The 20327-nt window shown below is 36.7% G+C and overlaps 1 protein-coding gene across 1 annotated transcript; it reads right to left on the bottom strand.

The window, feature by feature from the left end:
- Positions 1-7836: 7836 nt before the first annotated feature.
- Positions 7837-19763, bottom strand: csf1b (colony stimulating factor 1b (macrophage)). The gene is made up of 9 exons (XM_044116425.1): positions 19560-19763; positions 18051-18170; positions 17913-17975; positions 17633-17803; positions 17301-17502; positions 17075-17211; positions 8876-8919; positions 8753-8790; positions 7837-8640 (listed from the first exon to the last, which is right to left on the bottom strand). Exons 1-8 carry the CDS (start codon positions 19599-19601, stop codon positions 8754-8756), a joined length of 816 nt encoding a protein of 271 aa, XP_043972360.1. The 5' UTR covers positions 19602-19763; the 3' UTR covers positions 7837-8640; position 8753.
- Between the last annotated feature and the right edge of the window lie 564 nt (positions 19764-20327).

The following is a 20327-nucleotide window of genomic DNA, read 5'->3' as shown; positions in this document are numbered from 1 at the left end:
AATCACATATGTTCCAAGGAGATTTATCTCAGTTGAGTCATTAATTTTGTGTTGTACACATGGAAATGAATGTTCTTCTAGTGCTAGACCAGATCTGGTGTTATATCCAGTTTTCTAAGCAACAAATTCCACCAAGAGCTGTTTTGTTTTTCCACACCTGCTCCCACGGTGTCCAAGCTGTTTTGACAATGCCTGACCTGGAGAGGCCAGTCTATGTCTGAAGGTATTTCATTGCTTGTGTTTCTGTTCAGGTGGGACAGTGTGCTGCAGGTATTTATTTTCCTTTTACTTTGCATCACAAAGGAATCCTATTTATTTTTTGGAACCCTGTTAAGAATGTGAATAAATTTAAATATATTACATTTTGGGGCAGTATCTCAGCTATTCCCAGGACTGTGCTCTTCTAGAATGAGGCTTCAGAGGTTGCTCCAGGAATCTGCTGCAGTCACTCCCCAGGGTTTAGAGTCAGCCTGAAACACGTAATTTTTTTGGTTATGTTCCTGTTGAATTTTAAGATATTTGCTGTTTTGTCCTGGATAGTAACGTTGACAGATTCCTTCACCTCCTGCCTTTCTCTTAGCCCACAGTCTCACACTCTGGGTGGAACTAATAGTCAGTGTAAGGAGGTTTCTTGTCTTGATCTAATTAACTCTGAACTCTCCCTAGTCAGGAGTATATAACAGTGGTAGCTGGTGAATGTAATTCCTGGTGGGGTTGATGTGCCAGAAGATTTCCCTTCCTACTCCAGAATAAGCATTTTGTCGAAAAATGACTACAATTCAATAATTCAAAAATCACATACTGCACATTTTACTGAACAGACCTTTCACTTTTAGGTTTTTATTTCACTTTTAGATCTTCATGTTAATTGGATGTATACTTATATTTATTAAATTACTAGGCTCATTTAGGTCATTTAAATCCATCCCATAATCTGGTATAGAACATACTTTTCATTGAGCTCATATTTCTGTATTTGGAATGGTTAGTGTAAAACCATCAGTCTATGCAGTTCTTCGTTTTGAAGTGTGCCCCACAGAGGTCTTAGTTGTTAAGGCCAAGAAAGGGGCGATCTTTTACCCTCCCCCAGTGGAACAACTGCAATGCTTTAACCCTCACCATGCATGTGCAAAACACAGAGCTACAGTTAAACAAGAAGAGAGTGGATAAAAGGGATTCAGATTTAATTTGCAGCAAAATCATGCAGAATGTTGAAGACACACACAGTGATTCTGATCTTTCATGTGGTGTGGACATTGTCCTAGTTAAATGATTTATTGTTTTTCAAACTTCATTCCAGTTTGTGTGTGATGTTTCATCCAGACTTCTGCTTCTGGTTGTAGAAGCCCTTTTAAACTGCAAATGTATTCTGAAATAATACCATTTAACCAGGAATGCTTCCAGTGTGCTGTTTGTGCTGAGCTTGTTAATTGAATGTTTGGCACGTTTTCTAACTACATTTTTATAAAACACATTTCTGCTGCCTTTGCCAAAAAGCAGAGGGAGAATTTATGCTATAAGTATTCCCACAACACCCTGACTTTGTCAGCGGTGTGATACTCAGTTTTCTGATCCATTTTTGGGTGTGACCCACCACTCTTTTCTATCTGGAAAAGTAAACCCGTGGTGCTGTGAAACTACCATCTTTGTTTGTATTAATGGATATGAACGAAGATGAAGATGGTTCTTTGTGTGACACGTTGCCAAAGCTCTCATCTGGGTGACAGGCACAAGATGATTGCCTCTGACTTTACAATCCATTTCAAGAAGCTAAGTTGTCATTTAAACCTTTCGTGTTCGTCTGACGTCTGTTAAGGACAGTGAAGATAAATTCAATTCAATTAAGTTTATATGTATAGGGCTAAGTCACAACACGTGTCATCTCAAAGCATTTTACAAAAAAGGAGTTTCAATTCAATCACAAAATTTCTATTTTAATCAAAGAATGCATTAAGATTAGTGTTGCTATTCAAAGTAGTTTCAGAGCATATACACAAAAAAAGGAACAGAAGAACTGAGGAGTACTTTCTATGTTAAAGAATAGTTAATAGCAGGATGACGTTTAATTTAATTTTAGGTTTTAAAATACATTTAAAGCTTTAGGATCAAGATATTTGATATTATGAAAAGTGGTATTTTAACAGAAATTAGTCGGTTTGACATGTTGTTATAAAACTACAAAAATCATTAACAGAATCATTTGGGCCCTTAAATCCATGCAATGCATAAATGGATTATGCTAATAAATCCAACACACTTTAGTGCCAAAATAAATTGCTGTCTGAGCTCTGGTCTGTGACTTATTGTTAAGTTTTTTGCTAGTCTAGTAATAAATAAAAAGTGACTTGCCTGGATCCAGGGCAATTAATAAAGCATCTGGCTCTAAATGATCACAAAACATAATAAATATAATGAAACAATAATTTTTTTTTTTTTGTATTATTTCACCATATTTCACTTTTCACCTCATGATATCTCCTGATTTATATTCATTTGCATTCTATCAAAGCTAAACCACTGTTGCCAACTTGGTGAAGTCATCATTATCTTGACGACTTTTAAGTGATTTGCAACAGTTTTAGCAACAATATCTGTTTTTGCTGGAAACCTTTGGAGACTAGTAAGCACATGTTCTTACTCTTCTCAATGAACTGTGGGGGCTGCAGCGGGCCCCTCCTTCTTCCCACAGGTCTCACAGATGTCCTTGCTCAGCAATCCTTTCCCAGCTGGACCAGATCCATTCCCTTTGCTTCCAGCCAGCTAATAAACTAATTCAAACTCTTAATGTTAATTGTATACAAGGGACAACAGACGATTATTATAGTTTTAGGCTGGGTTTTATATTACCATACTGCTTTCGGACTCAGAAAGACTGAGTCTGAAAGCACAGACACAATCGATTAATGCTCAATTTAAGCTAATCCAATACATATGGCTAATGAGACAATATGTTACTCTAGCTTTATTGAACACATCTGATACTAATATCCCAGACATATGTGCGAAATGTGGGGACAAAGGCACTTTGATTCACTTTTTGTGAGAATATCTAGAGGGCAATTAATAAATTAATTAATAAATCATATCCAAAACTTTCTTCCAAAATTTTGGATATGATTTCACACTTTTCAGTGTTGGATTATAAACACACAACCCCTCCTGTTTCCATTGTGTGTTGTGAGAAGAATCAATTCACTTTAGTTTATTTATATTGCACCAAGTCATAAGACGCCGTGTCAAGGTGCTATACCAAAAATAAAGTCATTTTAATCCAATTATACATGTATGATCTGAGTAATCCAACAGTGCAATTAAGTGAGTGTACTTTGACTACTGTGACGGTGGCTTACTAGGTAGGAGTTGTCAGTTCAAATCCCTGCTTAATATGTCTCAGTTTTTGGGCACAATTGCCTGCTCAAAAGACCCAGATCAGCTGTGGCTGAAATGTAATTTACCATCACCAGTGTGTGAATGAGTCTATAAATGGGTAAATGACTGAATGTGGTTTCCTCTGGACTTGATAAAGCACTATACACTATACAAGAGCCTAATGAAGCACTTGTATATACAAGAAAAGGCATTTTACTATTAAGCTGACCTCTGGAATTTCCTCATTCTGTGAGGTCAAATAGGATGCAAAGTTGCTGTGTTTGAGTTCTTTGAGGACATCCTGGAAAACTATCTTTGCTGGTTAATCCACTATGTTTTGGGGATATTCTTCATCTATCATCCTTGACACCCACCTTCCTGTTTACTCTGCTGAACCGATAGGTTACTCAAGCAAATGTAACTGAGGAAATATAACTAGTCACTACCCACCTCTTAGGGCAGGGGCCTCAAACTTCAGTCCTCGAGGGGCGCAGTACTGCAACTTTTAGATGATTCACTTATGTTCTAGACTTTATAGACTAGACTACCGTATTTAAATCAATAGTCACACCACCAAAACTGGAACAAATCCAAAAATATTTTCCCAAACTTTGCCTCTATTTGATCTTTTTATGACCTGGAAGTACGCCACAAATCAGATTTTATCATATCAGACAGGGAAATTTCACATGTGCTCCTATACTGGATATGTTTTTGAACGGTCATGCCTCATTTCTTCTGACTCTTATGTGATGACAGATTTGATGTCACAGATTTTAGAGGCAAGAATTTACTCACACAACACCACAGTAACACGCTTACACACAAGTAAGCCTTCTTACATGTGCTTCAAGGTAACAAACATTTGAGCAGACATGATTGATGTATCTTGATAAAAAAAAATGCAACCTTCCACTTGCACAGTTTCAGAGGCAATGCACACATGGTGACATCTTCATTTGCCATCATACAAGAAATAACATATCATTATGCACTATTATTTACATCTTATTACTTTTGTAAGCTCAGTGGCTGAGTGTGATACGTCTTCTTCTGCACATGTGCATCACTTCACCACTGTAGACTTTTCATGCTGGAACCTGATTGAAGTCGCATTACCGTTATAATGTAAACAACTACACCAAGAAAGCATTAAGACCTACATTGGGGGGACATAATCTCAGTTGTTGCTTTGATTTCCTATCTGTGATTTTTACTAAGTAACAGCTCAGAAAATGTTTTGGAACAATATTTCTGAGTTAGAGACTTTGTGTTTCTGACGGTAAAAGGATGAAAAAGCTGGGAAAGTAAAAAAAAAAAAAAAAAAAAAAAAACACAGGGTGGGATCCCTTCTAAGAGCCATAGTTATTGTTGAAGAGAACTTGTCTTTTCATCTTGCAGTCTATCACTTGACAGCTGCTTTTAATCCCCCAAAAAAGAGACCCTACTTTGAATTATAAAAATACTTTCCCTGTTCAGTAATGGAGCAACGTCTTTGGATAAAAAATTGATCACTGCCATTGCAGAATGATTTGCAAAAGGAAAAGTTGTAGCTCCAGAGAATATGTTTATTGGAAATCATGTTATATTGCAGTCTATGATTGCTGTGTTGTTTTTTTCCCCTTTCATCCTACTCATCTGCTTCCTGTATAGATACTTTAAATACAACAGCAAGGCCAACACACATGCACTTGATCACATGTGGAAATATTTTCACAGTTTTTACTTATGGTCTCCTCTGAGACACTAAAGATTTCACTTTATTAGAAGCAGCTTTTCCCAAATTTAGACGTTATGCAATTTGATATTATAAAACATAAGGCGTGACCATTTCTTGGTAAACACATAATAATTGATAATAACATGACACTACTGCTGAAAAAGGATGCTGTCTGTCATGATTTCAACTCATGTTTATTATGGAATAAATATGATATACTTATGAATAAACTGTGGCAGGATGTTATTCCTACCACATGACATGTGGTATGATGTGAATGCATCCCTGGTAAAGCTGCCGCCGTCATAAAGTGCACAGTGTGTGGTGGTGAGGCAGATGCTGCAGACCCAGGTACGGAGTGAAATGGTGGTTTATTGTATAGAATAGTCCACAAAAAGTCCAACAACCAGGCAGCATGGCAGAGCAGAAAGCCAGGGCTCAGCACCGGTAGCAACCAGAGGCAACGAATGAACAAACAACACTGACTAGATGCAAAGACAGAACGCCATAATGAGGCGAGGACCCAACAAAGACAGAGACACAGGTGACACTGAATACACAGGAGGTAATCAGGGAACGAGACACACCTGGGAACTAATCAAAGGGAAACAGGACAACACGGAGACACAGAGACACAGGAAACTCGAAATAAACACACAGAGAAACTCAAATCACAACAGCCACAGTGAATAGTTTGTGCATATTTCATTCATTCCGTCGTTTTCTTCCAGTAGGAAAAACTCAGAGGAAGTGATCAATAACAGTTTATTGACCAGAGTTTATGTTGAATCTGCACAGCAGTCCAGTATGGCAATACATTGTGATATACCAATATTTAGTGAGAACTTGTTCAAAACAGACATGAGAAGATTTATTCACACTGAACATTACATTATTTCTTATCAGAACTTCAGTGCTTTCCAGAGAAGATGCAGTCAGTGAAGTTATAGAAATCCTTTAATAAACGTGACTGTAATTGTTTAGCCTAGAACGTGTGTCTTCCCACTACCATCTGTTTTTTTGCCAGGGGTTTGCTTCTAAGGACGGTGGAGTATTCGGTGGACATTTTAAAAAGACGCGGGTTGACAGCTGCTCACCAGGGCTGCGTAGTGTCCGTCTCTAAGCAACCGTGACAACTGCGTCAGTTCGTGAGTTGTGTTGGGGGCGGTCCTATTTAGGTCCCGCAATGACAATTTAGCTGATCTTAATATTTCCCATGTTTTGTTTTGGTCATTATTATTGCACTTATTTTTGAGATGTGTGTGACAAGTGTGTCTGTCAGACGTTTATAGCAATATGGAATAAATCGCCTCCTGTATTGGTTCAATACGGGGTGGAGACAACTAGGCCGGTCACTATAGCAAATTTTGCTGAGCGATTAACTGTCTCAAAAATTATTGCGATAAACGATAATATTATTTGAAGACCTTTTTACACTGATTTAATGGAAATGACTTAATAATGCATGCAATTTCCTGCCAAAGATAGATACACTTTATTTTCAAAAGAAAATTAAACACCGGAACTGATAAACAAAATAAACAAAACAACCAAAAACAAAAATAAAATGGATTCTCAGTCTCCATTAACAAAAATGTACTTGAATAAAAACAAAACGACATAAAGCCAAAGTGGAAATAAATAGCCTACTGCATTCAACCAAAAGAGTGCAGATTATGAAGTCTGTGTACTATATTGCCCTTCAGTAATCATTAGATTTAAATAGAGAAGATGGGCACATCGACTACCTGATGCAATAGTTCACACTACACGTTACATTTTCCCCTTATGACAATCTCAGAACTTTGGGCGTTCTAAGATTGTCCTTGCGATTTCGTAACCGATCATCCTGTGTGGTGTGTTACAGCTCCGATCTAAATCAGGGGTTTTCCCCGACTGGGAGTGTTAAAAAGCTTGTTGAATGTGACAGGTAGCCAATCAGAAAGCACGGATTCCCCTCCATGCTTTCTGAGGGGAAATTACAGAGGGGAATCCCAAACAGCTGACACTGCGCAACCCGAAGTCCAGACATCGGAGATGATATGTGGAAACAACATTAATGTTTAGAAAATATTTTGTGCAAAGAATATAGAAATGACAAGGGGAGGTCTTGGAGCGAAATTGCTAGCAATTGATGAACACGGTAACTTTTCAGCTGTTCTTCTAATGATTTTCATTCAGTCAGGACATTATGCTGACACTAGAGCCACATGCATTGCAGGTAGATTGTAGTAAAGCATTGATTAATGCCTGGTTTTAAAATTAGTTAACTGAACTTGTAGCCATTTTGTGCCCATTGTTGGACACCATACGATAAAACCCGATCGAACCATTATACCTAGGATTTCTGTCCGCTAATGTGTGATCTCAGGTTTTGAAAATGGGCCGACAATCGGCTGACAGCTCTAAGATGTGTAGTGTGCGCTGGACATTACACTAAGGATATGAGGAAGGGAGGGTCAGTGGAGAGCACTGGAGTTGAACCTTTTTTCATTCAGTGTCATAAACAGAAATAGAAAAAGGCTGGGAGAAACGATAATGCCGATAATTAAAATGACCTTGGTAATTTTAATTTATCATACGATTAATTGGTTTATTGTTTATCATGACAGGCCTAGAGACAACAACAACCACCTGTTATTTTAGGCTACCTTAAGCTAACCTGAATATTTACAACTCTCTTGTTGATACACTGACATTACTTACCTACTGTCTTTCAACCACTTTGAAACACTTTTCTTCATCTCTCCAACATCTTTATCCCTCCCCCTATTCCGTTTTCTGTTTTATGCCCTGGAATTTTGTTCTGCTGCCCCATCTTTACTTCCTTGCTGTCGAGTGCATCACTACAATTCAAAAATATAAAAGAAAAAAACGTGCCTCAGCGCGTTCTTGAAGGTATGGTGCCCAAGATACCTTGGGAGGGGAGAGAGGCTGGCAGGAGGGGAAGGGCGCCTAATCATTGCTGTTCCTCTGTTATTGATCATTTCATACACAACAGCTCTTAAGTACACAAAATGCTGCCTAGAATAAAATTCCCCACATCGTGCATACCCACTTTTTGGCCACTGGCTAGCTCACAGCACGGGGTGAATCAATTAAGTCTATTACTGATAGTTATGTTTATTGTTATTATTATTATTATTATTATTATTATTATTATTATTATTATTATTATTATTATTATTATTATTATTATTATTATTATTATTATTACAGTGATTGAGTAGACTTATGGAAATAAATAACTTATCACAAACACTTGGTTAATTGGACACAAATAGAGATGGAAAAAATGCCACAGTAAAAACAGAACAAAAGAAATTAGTTAACCTGAAAAAGACACCTGCAATACATAATGCTCAATATACACAGCTCCAAAAAAAAAAAGAAGAAACCCATCCATTTTTGTTTTTGGTCAAATCTAAGCTTCTGATTAAACTTGTAAGCTGAATACGTCGCACATATAGGAACATAAAAACTTGGATTGGACAAAATGTACAACTTCCCAGGTACTGTGATTGCTGATGCAGTGGTGGGCTCTTCCATGTCTGAAGAGACAGAAGAAGAATGAAAACAATGCCATTATTACATGTGTTCAGCTGGGGTACCTCTATATGTTTGACTGTATGCAAAGACATACAATATTTGATCAATACTCACATCACTGTGGTTCTATCTCTATATCCTGTTGGTCGATGCTTTAATCAGAGAGGTTAAAGTTAGTATCACTTTTGCATTTGTGAAAAAACAGCATGACTTGTTTTGACTTTTGCATATCCTTACTTTAAGTTTGTGTCTAATCTTGATCCATGATGGCAGAAAATTTTCTGTTTTGGAAAGAAAAGATTTCATGTTATGAGACAAATATACATAATTAGAGAAAACTAAAAACAAGAGCAAGAAACACAAATCAATTTATTGAATTTCAATTTCTTTAAATATCCTAAGGGTCATAAAGTAAAGCAGGGAATTTTGTGGAGTCATGATATTACTGGAACAGAACATAGTTGCAGTGAGATGACTGTGGTTATTTACCCATAGTTTCCAGTGTTTTAAAATCACCACAGATCCACCACTTCCATCAAAGTAAATAATGTTTCTATGTTTTTTGTTCAGATACATTAATTTCACCGCAGACGATCGTCTCATTCCGACAAATTTGTGGTGGAAAGGCCCCAGGAATGAGGTTTTGATGTTTTTTTTTTTTCTTGCCCCTGTTGTGTAAGTAGTAGACAGTATGTGCCATGAGGTGGGTAGTAAATTATTTTAAAGAGAATATCAGTCAAAATAAAAATGTCTTTTGAAGTCAAACATATGCTGGACAAAGTCAGAGAAGGAAAAGAATACTTCAGTAAGTATGGATCAAAATCTTTTACTGTTCTTCTCAGTTGCATTGGTGCATTTGGAGTAAGTGCATTTCTCAGAACAATTTGTACAAACATTAAAACAGCCTGGACTACCTGCAAAATCCAGTGTCTTTCTCAAAATTCTTAGTTTATTTCAAATTAAATATATTTATCAATGAACATATCAGTGCTTCACAATGTTAAGTCATGTTGTCAATATAGAGATGTACTTTGGAGGGATACTTTAACCATGACTAACGTTTTGATGACAAGAATTGCAAATTGTGATGGTTGTAGAGTCATGGCCAGAAATTGGTCAAGAGTCATATTTATGATGTAATTTGTTCACAAACTATGTAATTGTGATACAGAAAGGAGGGCACACAAAAAGCTATATCTCCTTAAAGAGATTTAGTGCTGTGGGAATTACAGTCCACTGTTTCTATACCTTCCATCTGCATGCTGAAAAAATTCCTCAGTAGGGTTAAGTAATGAAGAGTACAGTGAAAGGAAATCCATTAGAATCTTGTTGTGAGTCGCACACCATTGCCTGATGATATTGGAGTGATGGAAACTGACATGATATCTTCAGCCTCTCCTGCCTTTTTCACAATTTCGCCTCTTAACTCCTCCGCCACAGCCTCACTCCTCTTCCTCTTCCTCTTCTTCTTCTCTCTGACTGTTGACTCTGTCCAAGTCCTTGTCCTTCCATTGTCAGAAATGTAACATTGTGTTGTTCTCGGGCTTTATTCACGATATGTTTGCCAGTTGATAGTCCATGAATCACACCTTCAACCTATTTCAGAAAACTGGTTGATCATTGGTTGAACTAATGCTCCACACATTTAGCTACGCCGGAGAAACTCAGGAATCACCTCGGAGCAATTTACCAGTTCAGGACAGATTTAGAAAAAGGTTTAATGGAAATGTCTAGAAATATGATAGACATAGTATGACAATCTGTTCAAGCATTTTGGACGTTAAAACTTATACAATGAAATTATGCTTAAATGTTGTGAAGGTTGAGGCTGTTCAACAGAAACCCTTATAATACATTTTGATCAACATGACAAAAGCAATTGAAAATGTAGAAAAAAGCAGATGATCATATATAATCACTTGCATGATGCACAAAAGCATTTGCAATTTGTTTAAATGAACAGAAAATTGCTTTTTTAATGTGTACAAGTGACAAATTGAAGACTGAGCTAGTAGTTTTAAGAATTTCAATTCTGTTCTGAGAAATGCACCAAAGCGACTGAGAAAAATTGTTCTTCTGTTTGTATTCTTACAGTAAAAGTTAGGCTATTATCTTTACCCAGGATCAGATATTTTCCTGATTTACTTAACTTGACCAAGATTACTTGAATATGTAATTTGACATCTCGAAAATCACTGTTAATTGTGCTCATGACCCACACGTCCCCACAAAGACACGCTGGCAGCAGTCGTTTGAAAAATAACTCTGTTGTTTACAACTGTGGCTACTTTCTGCGCATTTTAGCTACCCTGCTGTCCAATAGCCAAGCATTCTCACAGCAAACACAGATGATTTTGATCAGTGTGCAAGCACTCAATACTTAGGCACAGTTTGTATGGCAACATATCTTGAGCCACATGCGGCAGGAATAAACACTAAAGAGAGATTCTGAAGACAAGACTTTAAGAGCACACAACTTCAAGCCTAAGAATAGGTCTTCCACATGTGAGGAATTATCCACTTTAAGAGGAATTTTTGTTGTTCCACTTTTTGTGCATTTCCTGCAATAACATTTGACCATAGGAACAGACAAGTTGAAAAACTTGTGATAAAACTTTCAAGGTGAGCAAGATTACACCACACCATTTTGACACATGTTGAACTCTTTATGGTTTGATATGGTGTCGATTTCAATAAGAACACATTGCTATGTATGTATGTATGTATGTATGTATGTATGTATGTATGTATATATGTATGCACATACATACATATGTATACATATACATATATCAAATCAATTTGATTGATTTGATATATATATATCAAATAAATCAAATTATATTTGTATAGCACATTTCAGCAGCAAGGCATTTCAAAGTGCTTTACATCAAATCAAACACAAAAACACAATGCAACATAGAATCAACAATCAAAACACAACATTAAGTCAGGTTTCGTCAAAAGTTTTGTAATTGATTATGTTTCAAATACAACTCTAAACAAATGGGTTTTTAGTTGAGATTTAAAGGAAGTCAGTGTTTCAGCTGTTTTACAGTTTTCTGGAAGTTTGTTCCAGATTTGTGATGCATAGATGCTAAATGCTGCTTCTCCTTGTTTGGTTCTGGTTCTGGGGATGCAGAGCAGACCAGAACCAGAAGACACCTGAGAGGTCTGGAAGGTTGATACAACAACAGCAGCAAATATAGCATATATACAGCATATATATATATATATATATATATATATATATATATATACAGCATATATATATATATATTTGTATGTATGTATACACATCCATAAATCCATACTATCCATCTATGAAGTCTTCTAGAGAAAAAACACACATTTTAAGAACAGGGTCAATCTTTGAAAATTTCTTTCAAAAAACAAATAAACAATGAATAGTCTCCTGTACCTAAACTAGTAAAACGCATTATAAAATCATCACATTATATGATTATTGCTGCAGTCAAATTATGTTTTCTGCTGGCTGTGCCTCAACCTGAAGAATTTAATCATCAAATTAACTGCTCTCTGTTCCTAAGGGGTCATCTGTGGCTGCATGTAGACATCTGTGTTGCTCTAATACCATTAAGGGTTTCGAATATTCAACCAATGTAAGCAGACTTTCAAATATTGATCTAACAAGCATTCACAATTGTCCGTTAGCTGTAGCACATTGCATTTTAAAGCAAATTTCCATATGATTTATGATGTACAAGCTATAAGATTAACAAAACCCCTTCAAGTCATTCAGTCCTTATATATTTACTTTGCATATTTACTAGAGTAAATAAGTATAATGTACATGCAGAGAAACAGTAGGTCCCTGACAGCCTCATAATAATCATAATGTTAACATCACTTTTATGTGCATTTTGCTCACTCCTCTATGCCACTTCAAGCAATCAGGTTGAACAATTGATACTTCCCAGAAGAGAAATGAGTCCCACAAGCTTCCTCATGCTGCCTGCTCTGCGTACCTGGCACTTTAGGGCTCGGTCAATGAGTCAATCAAATCATGGCTTGAAGGGAGAATGTTCCCTTCCCTTTTCTCACTGGAGAATCGTCCTATTATAGTATTCAGTAATATTTGTCAGCATAGCGCAAATTCCTTTCCACAAATAGTAGTTAATGTTGCTAATCCTTTTAGACAGGAGAAACAAAAGCAAATCCATTAAGTATAATCGAAACTGTTTCAAAAAGAGAGCATGTCAAACCATGTCTGTGAGAGCATGAACCCATCTAATTGCAGTAGCGAGGGAAGGAAATCAAGTCAAAAACACTCAAGAGTGCACTGATAAATGTCTAAGATGATGATGGCAGAGCTATTTATCTGGTTATTTTCACCATCCCACAACAATCTGCTGGACTTTTATAAACTCCCCAAATGAGGGAAAAAGGAAATGTTTCTTCTAAAATACAACATCTATTTGTCAACCCCTATAAAAGCTTGAAAGGAGGATGGAAGTATTTTCCTTTGAGCAATTCTATTTTATTTCAATCCACTGTCTTGCTCTGTTTCCATCAGCTTGTAAAGGACCACAGGAATGCTGGTAAGTATTATGTCAGGATATTATGTCAATATCCTGACATAATTTTATCCTATAATGGGGTATTTTCTATAAACACAACATACCAACTATAGACCTGTTGTGAGGATACTCAAAAACAACCACAAATGCCCATAAAATATCACTGCTAAAATTAAAAGTGTCAAAAGCATTATCGTCTGGGTCAAGAGAGCAAAATTACAGCAAGAAGTGAGAGGCAGGAAGTATTTTAAAATTTTCTGTAGGGGCTGATGCTGACCTCACAGAGGAAAAACAGGAAACACGCAGATAATATAGAAGGAATGCATTGTTACAACCACAAAGTTACCACTCAGGTGCATACTTTATTACAGCATCTTGTAATATGGATGCAAGGTAAAAACCATCCGTTTACGTTTAAAGCTCAAAGCACATGGTTAGTGTAAAGATCAAACAGGATTGATAGGTTTGGCATTTCTGGGGTTCACTTTTATCCTGTTTTTCATCACCTCCTTCAGGAAGATTGTTCTCTGATTTTATTGAAAGGAGCATGGCAGTTGTTGGATGAAAAATCTAAATTTATGTTTGGTAATTCTCCAGAGTTTAGTACAGAAGTCAAATCCATGTGTGTTCTTATAAAGGACAGGCCGATAACACAGAATGAGATATCTATCTATCTATCTATCTATCTATCTATCTATCTATCTATCTATCTATCTATCTATCTATCTATCTATCTATCTATCTATCTATCTATCTATCTATCTATCTATCTATCTATCTATCTATCTATCTATCTATCTATCTATCTATCTATCTATCTATCTATCTATCTATCTATCTATCTATCTATCTATCTATCTATCTATCTATCTATCTATCTATCTATCTATCTATCTATCTATCTATCTATCTATCTATCTATCTATATATATATATATATATATATATATATATATATATATATATATTTTTTTTTTTTTTTTTTTTGCATAAAGTCTCTTTACTGTGGTTTACTGCAGTCTCAAAGCCTTAGAAATGTTTTATAACAATTTCCAGAAAGTCACAATGTCTAGTGACTTTGCTATATTAGTTGGTTTAATTAGCGGTTTTCCCTTAGTAAATGAAGCAACTATCTAAAAAGTCTTTCTCTGGCACTTGTATTTGTTTGATTTTCTGTAACATGTAAGTAAAACAAAGCAAAAGACAAGATAAATCTGTGAGGGGGCAAATACTTTAGTCACTTTGAGTCCATGCCATCCAAAACATGCAACAAAATGCCTGTTGTACTCAAGAACTCTCCAGAACTCATCAAAGTTCTGGCCCAGAATCGGACCCTTAATGCCAATTACTTCCCTTCACTATGCCAGCGCTCTCCAATATACAGTTATATACATCAGTGTTTCCCAACCCTGGTCCTCAAGGCACACTGTCCTACATGTTTTAGAGGTTTCCCTGCTTTAATGTGCCTGATTCAACCTTTTAATCAGTCATCAATTGAAATAATCACAAAGCAAGGAAATACTTAAAACATGCAGGGCAGTGTGCCTTGAGGACCAGGGTTGGGAAACACTGATATACATCAATGGTTTCTCTACATCATCAATAACATTTTATTTGGCTAATGAACAGAAAAAGAGCAGCTTTATCAGCAATTATACAAAATGGCTGACTTGTCTTTTTTAATTCTTTGGTTAGAATTTTTCCTTTTTTATGGAAGGATATTCAGTCCTGTGTGAAGTTGTTCTTGCTGCTTCAAAGCAAAATCATGTGTGATTGTATAGGTTTGTCTAGGTTAACTGAATTTCATGTGATTTCTGAGTTTCCTGAATGTGTTTTTTTACATGTTTGCTAAAGCTGTCACCATGTCATGGCAGTTTGTTATGGTATAGATAATCTGCGAAAATAATTAACCTCCTCCATGAGCAACTATTGCCTTCTGAAGAAATGCATAGTTCCTGGCCAAGAACAATCAATCCAGGAGGAAGGTCTTAACACTGTCACATAGCTAGGTTGTTTTAAAACAAAGTATCAGAAATATTAATTTCTATTAAATAATTTCTTCCACACCTGATCGATTCAAGAAAAGTGTTCATCCTCAAGAACCCACTGAATTACTCTACTGCGAATTGTTTTAAACATGCCAAAACCATAAGGGAGGGTGTAGGTCAAAGCCAAAACCTGTCTGCCAATCACAATCCTTCAAAATGACCACAACTTCCTGTTAGGAATTAAACATGGCTCCAGGAGATTCGTTTGTGTTGACAGGCAGAGAGGTCGTACTACTTTTAAATACGGTGCTAGAATACAAAGTTAATAAAACACAAGAAAAAGTCAACTGGGAATCATGTCAAAGCGTTTATGTGAATGCGTTTTGAGGTTGAACAGCATTGTGCCTCTATTGGGATTGTACTGCTTTTTCTTTTTCGCAATTGCAGCTTAAGACATTGGAGCAGTAGTACAAATCAAAAAAAGATAAAGTGCATGAACACTTTTTTTTTCCCACCAGGGGGTCTTTTGTGGGCTCTAATGTTCCTTATATGACAGTAGGCTGACAGAAAAGAGGGAGAGAGAGGGGGGAAGACATGCGGCAAATGTCACCGGGTCAAGGAATCGAACCCGCGACGGCCGCATCCAGGACTGAAGGCCTCCAAATGTGGGTCTCGCTATCCCCTACGCCACCACAGCACACCCATGAACACTTTCTGAAAGTGCATGAACACACCTCTCTGAATGCAGTCATCTTTCCTCCACCTCATGTCCAAAAAGTAACAACGGTCACAAAAGTGATGTAAGTGTAACATTATTTTTGGCAGACTGTTAAATCTCCGGTCTCCAATGTCCACACGTAATATGCAAAAAATGAGAACTTGGAAATTTTCACTCAGATCAGAGGTTTTATTATCAATCGTTTTTTTAGCTATGAAATGGATGTTACATGTGGACAAAAGGCCAAATTGCAGGTACTCACTGCTAAATGTGCAAATGGTGGTAAAACAACTTACCGTTACAGGAAAATCATCTATCTGCTGTCATTGGTGGCTATGCTAACTACCCTGAGCATTCACAACCAGAATAAACAATTGTAGCCTTAGCAGGGAACAAAGGGACAGAGGGGGAGAAAAAATCCATGTTTCTTTAAAAGATCAAAACGACTGAGCAGTCAAGATTGTTTCTAATCAATTTTAGAGTGGAAAAGAAGTAAAATTAAAAGGTGAATCACAGATATCAAAACTCAGAAATCAGGGTTCCTTTGACAAAATAAATATTGTGGCAAAACCATGTTTATCAGTGGTGATACAACCTCACATAATATATATAAAATGTAGCATCATTTCAATTTCACATTTATGCTCATAATGAATAAAAAACAAACTTAATTATACATCAATATCAATTTTCAGATTCATATTTTGTCAAAAGAATCTGATGATAAGGTCAATCTGTAAAGCATACAATTTTCTCATGATTATTTTTTGAGTTGGTACATCAAAGTGTTAATCTGCAGCCTTTTCTTTTTTAACAATTTGTACTTTATTGGTTCCTGGAACTCCAATAATAAGCCTACTCTCCTTTTATGTCTTTGAAAGGATATCAAGAGCTGAGAAAGCAACAAATTTGGAAACTAATGAGAATTGTTCAACTCATACAAAGTATTAGGGCAAAGGAACATAATTACACACATCTGCCTTTGGAGATTTTTTTTTGCTCAAAAAGCCTCCCCCCTGCTTTTCTATGAGAAATGAAGTAGGTGTCACTTTTATGCACAACATAAAACCACAGTAAGGGTAACCAACCTGCCAATGGCAGTTTTTTTTTATCGCTAGTAATGGAATGCACAGGCAAGCTTCAATTGTGCACATGTGAATTCTGAAGTTCACAAGAAACATGCTGATACCTTGTGGACGATGAGACAGTAGAGCGTAAGAATGAGTACCAGTCCCCCGCTGATGGATGCAATGATGAAGCCAAACTTGTACACATCCCTGACTGGTTTTATCTGCGAAGCCTTCGCCGAGTTCCAGTCATAACTGTCTGTGGAAATGTTCACAGGATCTGTGATCACAGCCTTCCCAGACATCTGCATTATTCATCACAACATTCCAGAAGTTTGAGTTTCACACCTGTAAAATATTGAGCGGTTGACCCTCTCGGTAGCTCTGTCGAGGAGCCAAAGCTTTCTGAGTATTCCTGCTGGCATCTCCAGTCAACCGGTGAGTCACTGGTTGTCACCAGTTCCCAGTAAACAGACAACACCTCTGAGACTCTCTGCAAAGCTTCCAACGTAGACCCTCGGTAGACCACCTCAAAACTCTCTGGCTTATCCTGCGGCACATTACGAGAAACAAACCTTTTTTCTTTTCTTTCTGACAGAGCAGGAATGATCTTTCAGAGAGCTTGGGCAGCTCTCACGATATTTATTAAAATTTATCTTCATTCAGAAGCACACATTCACCTCCACCTCTTCATTAATCTGAGGCACGCATCTCTGCGAATACATGTTGAGGATAAGTGCCCTCAGGGACTGAACGAAGCCATCATTTATTGAGCCCCGACCGTACTTGAAATGGGTGGTTAGCAGCTCCAGTGTCCATGGTAAAGCAGCTTTCACGAAGCAACATTTGCTCTGCAAGGAAGGAAAAGAAGGTCAGCAGATTTAGAGGAGTTATTTATTTATTTATTTTTTTATTCACTTTTTGTACAAAACAATATCATTTGGACAAATGTTGTCTTACCAAAGTTCTCTGTTCTATGAATGTGTAGGTTATTGAACACCCACTTCTCAACTGGTTGTCCATCTGTAGAAATAACAATGGTAGGATTTCAGCCAGAGATATTTGATCTGATCTGTTTGATGTTGTTTTAACACCTACCAGTTGCCTGACTATCAGCAGGTGTTCTCTAGTGATTGAGTGTCTGCATGGACCGGGTACCTCTGCCATTGACAGAGGGAAACTCAGGAACATAAGCACACACAGACACTTTACCTGCAACTGACAAAACAGATTATCCTCAATTCAATTCAAATCCAGAGCTTGTAAACTTGAGTTTAGTTTCACTCAAGCACTCATTCTGAGCTTCTGTATTCTAAATACAAGCATTAAACACCTACAATTTAAATGGTAAAATTGCTCAATAAAAATCTTGTGCGGTCTGCTGTTTTCCCTCACTTATTTTCCTCCTCCCCACTGACTTTCACTTAACTTGTAAATCATTTTACATGAAGAAAAAAATATTAGAGCAATTTCTACTGCCGCAACACCTTTCACAACTGGAGTGGGGCCAGTTCTCACCTTTCCACCCAAACAGCAGCACAGAGGAGAGGAGCTGCTTAGAGAAAGTCAAAATTACAAAATTGTAACCACTTCTGAAACTGTTAAACTAGGGTACACATTGCGATTAGATCTGGTCAGAAGTGCCTGATGTTTGAATCTTAGAGATAAATCTGAGTAATGGTCATATTTTTTCTTTATTCCACAGAAAGTTGGCTAGTGAGAGGAGCTCCTTCTGTAGCTCGTGATGCTTGCTATCGCACACCTTTTGGAATCCGTAACAGTGAAATGGGCTCCAGATGGACTTAAACTCTGGATGGACTTAAAAAAGATGGCAAGCATAATTCTTTCCACCTCAGAAAAAATAAAATAAAAAATCTATACTCAGTTATACTCGGTTGTTTTTAAAAGTGACCATTAATGTAAGTTGTTGAGATATTGTTTTTTCAATGGGATAATTATGCCACACCTCAGTATCGATGTGAAAAGAGCACTGAAATGAGACAGGGTTCGCTTTATGTGCAACTTCTTACTTTAATTAGGAAACAAAAGACTTTCTTTGAAAGCTGCAGAAATGAGAGGGATTGATTTAAGGGTTTTTTTCTGGTCTTGATGCAACACAGATTTGCCTTCTAAACAGATTTTATGCTATAATACAAAAAGGCAAAAAGAAAGGGGAAAGGGGAAAGCCTCATGTTAACAAAGCTTTTGCTCTAAAAAAAAAAAAAAGTAAAATAATTCACCTTGATATCTGAAGCAGACAAGTCAAAAGAGCAATTCCCTTGTAACAGAACTGGTAATGTGAGCATAGATCCTGTCTTGCCCCACTATTATTTGAAGCCCAGTTAATGACTGATGATGATAGATAATCTGATTAATGTAATCTAATAGAACCATAAATGTGACTGGTGTGTGGCAAATGTGGTGGCACATGATGCAAATATAACTTATCACATGATTTGTTGTCTCCATGTGGCATTAAAATACATTTACGTTGGTTAACTGTGCAATAAAGCACCGAGTATTTTAGACAGATGATTACAAAGCAGCAGACTTTTTTTTCTTTTCTTTTTTAACCATATAACTGATTAGTAAAAAGTTCTCACCTACCTTAGCTTTGCTCTGACTCACTGTTGACACAGGGATGTTCATCTGGTACGTGTTTGGCAATGGAAAACACCAAACTCCTCTGTCACACACATTGAAACAGACAGATCTCTCTCATATATCCACTTCCAATCCACAGAAAGGAATTTCTTCTGAAGTAAATCTGACACTTCTTCATTTGGCGCTGGTCTTCAAAGTTTTGCCTGATGTGCGCCTCCTGCTTTGAGTGAGTTCAAACTGAGACTGACTGTTTCAGCTGACAGACAGCCTTCTTAAAGACCTCCCACCTTTTCTCAAGATGCACGGCTCTGCTGTCTTTGCACACATAACACTAAAATGTTTTTCTTTTTGGATCGCAATTCAATTATCATTGTGTGGATTTGTTGTTTGAAAGAAATTAATACATAAAGAATTTAAAAAAAAACTCATTTAGTGACTTTCAGGTGGATGTTATCTAATACTTGAAAGAGCTTTTTGATGACTCATTAAATACGTTTAGGTATTAATAAGAGTAGCTTTTAAAACCAGTGTGTAATACTAAAAAATAAAAAAACAGAGTTGTTTAAAGATAGGAGCTACATTTTTTATCCCATGCATTTAACTAAGGAATATTTCAGATGAACCGTTTGACGTATCCATCATGTCTTTTTTATTTTATCTACCTTTATTCTTTTGAGTCATATTAAAGTCTAAAATCAGGATTTAAAAATTAAAGAACCATTGCCCATGGTTCTTATGTATCAATGTTTTTTGCATTGCAAATTCAGTTGA

The sequence above is a fragment of the Gambusia affinis genome, linkage group LG01 (genome assembly GCF_019740435.1).
Source record: "Gambusia affinis linkage group LG01, SWU_Gaff_1.0, whole genome shotgun sequence".
Lineage (NCBI taxonomy): Eukaryota > Metazoa > Chordata > Actinopteri > Cyprinodontiformes > Poeciliidae > Gambusia > Gambusia affinis.
The sequence above is the reverse complement of the archived record's forward strand: the minus strand, read 5'-3'. Positions and strand labels throughout refer to the sequence as shown.

Bases quoted from the DNA above. Each gene is read 5' to 3' on its own strand.
- csf1b (XM_044116425.1), bottom strand. From the start codon at position 19,601: ATGAACATCCCTGTGTCAACAGTGAGTCAGAGCAAAGCTAAG. The intron at 18,171-19,559 runs GTAGGTGAGAAC...CTGTTTTGTCAG, and splicing joins TGAGTCAGAGCAAAGCTAAG to TTGCAGGTAAAGTGTCTGTG. The intron at 17,976-18,050 runs GTAGGTGTTAAA...TTATTTCTACAG, and splicing joins TGCTGATAGTCAGGCAACTG to ATGGACAACCAGTTGAGAAG.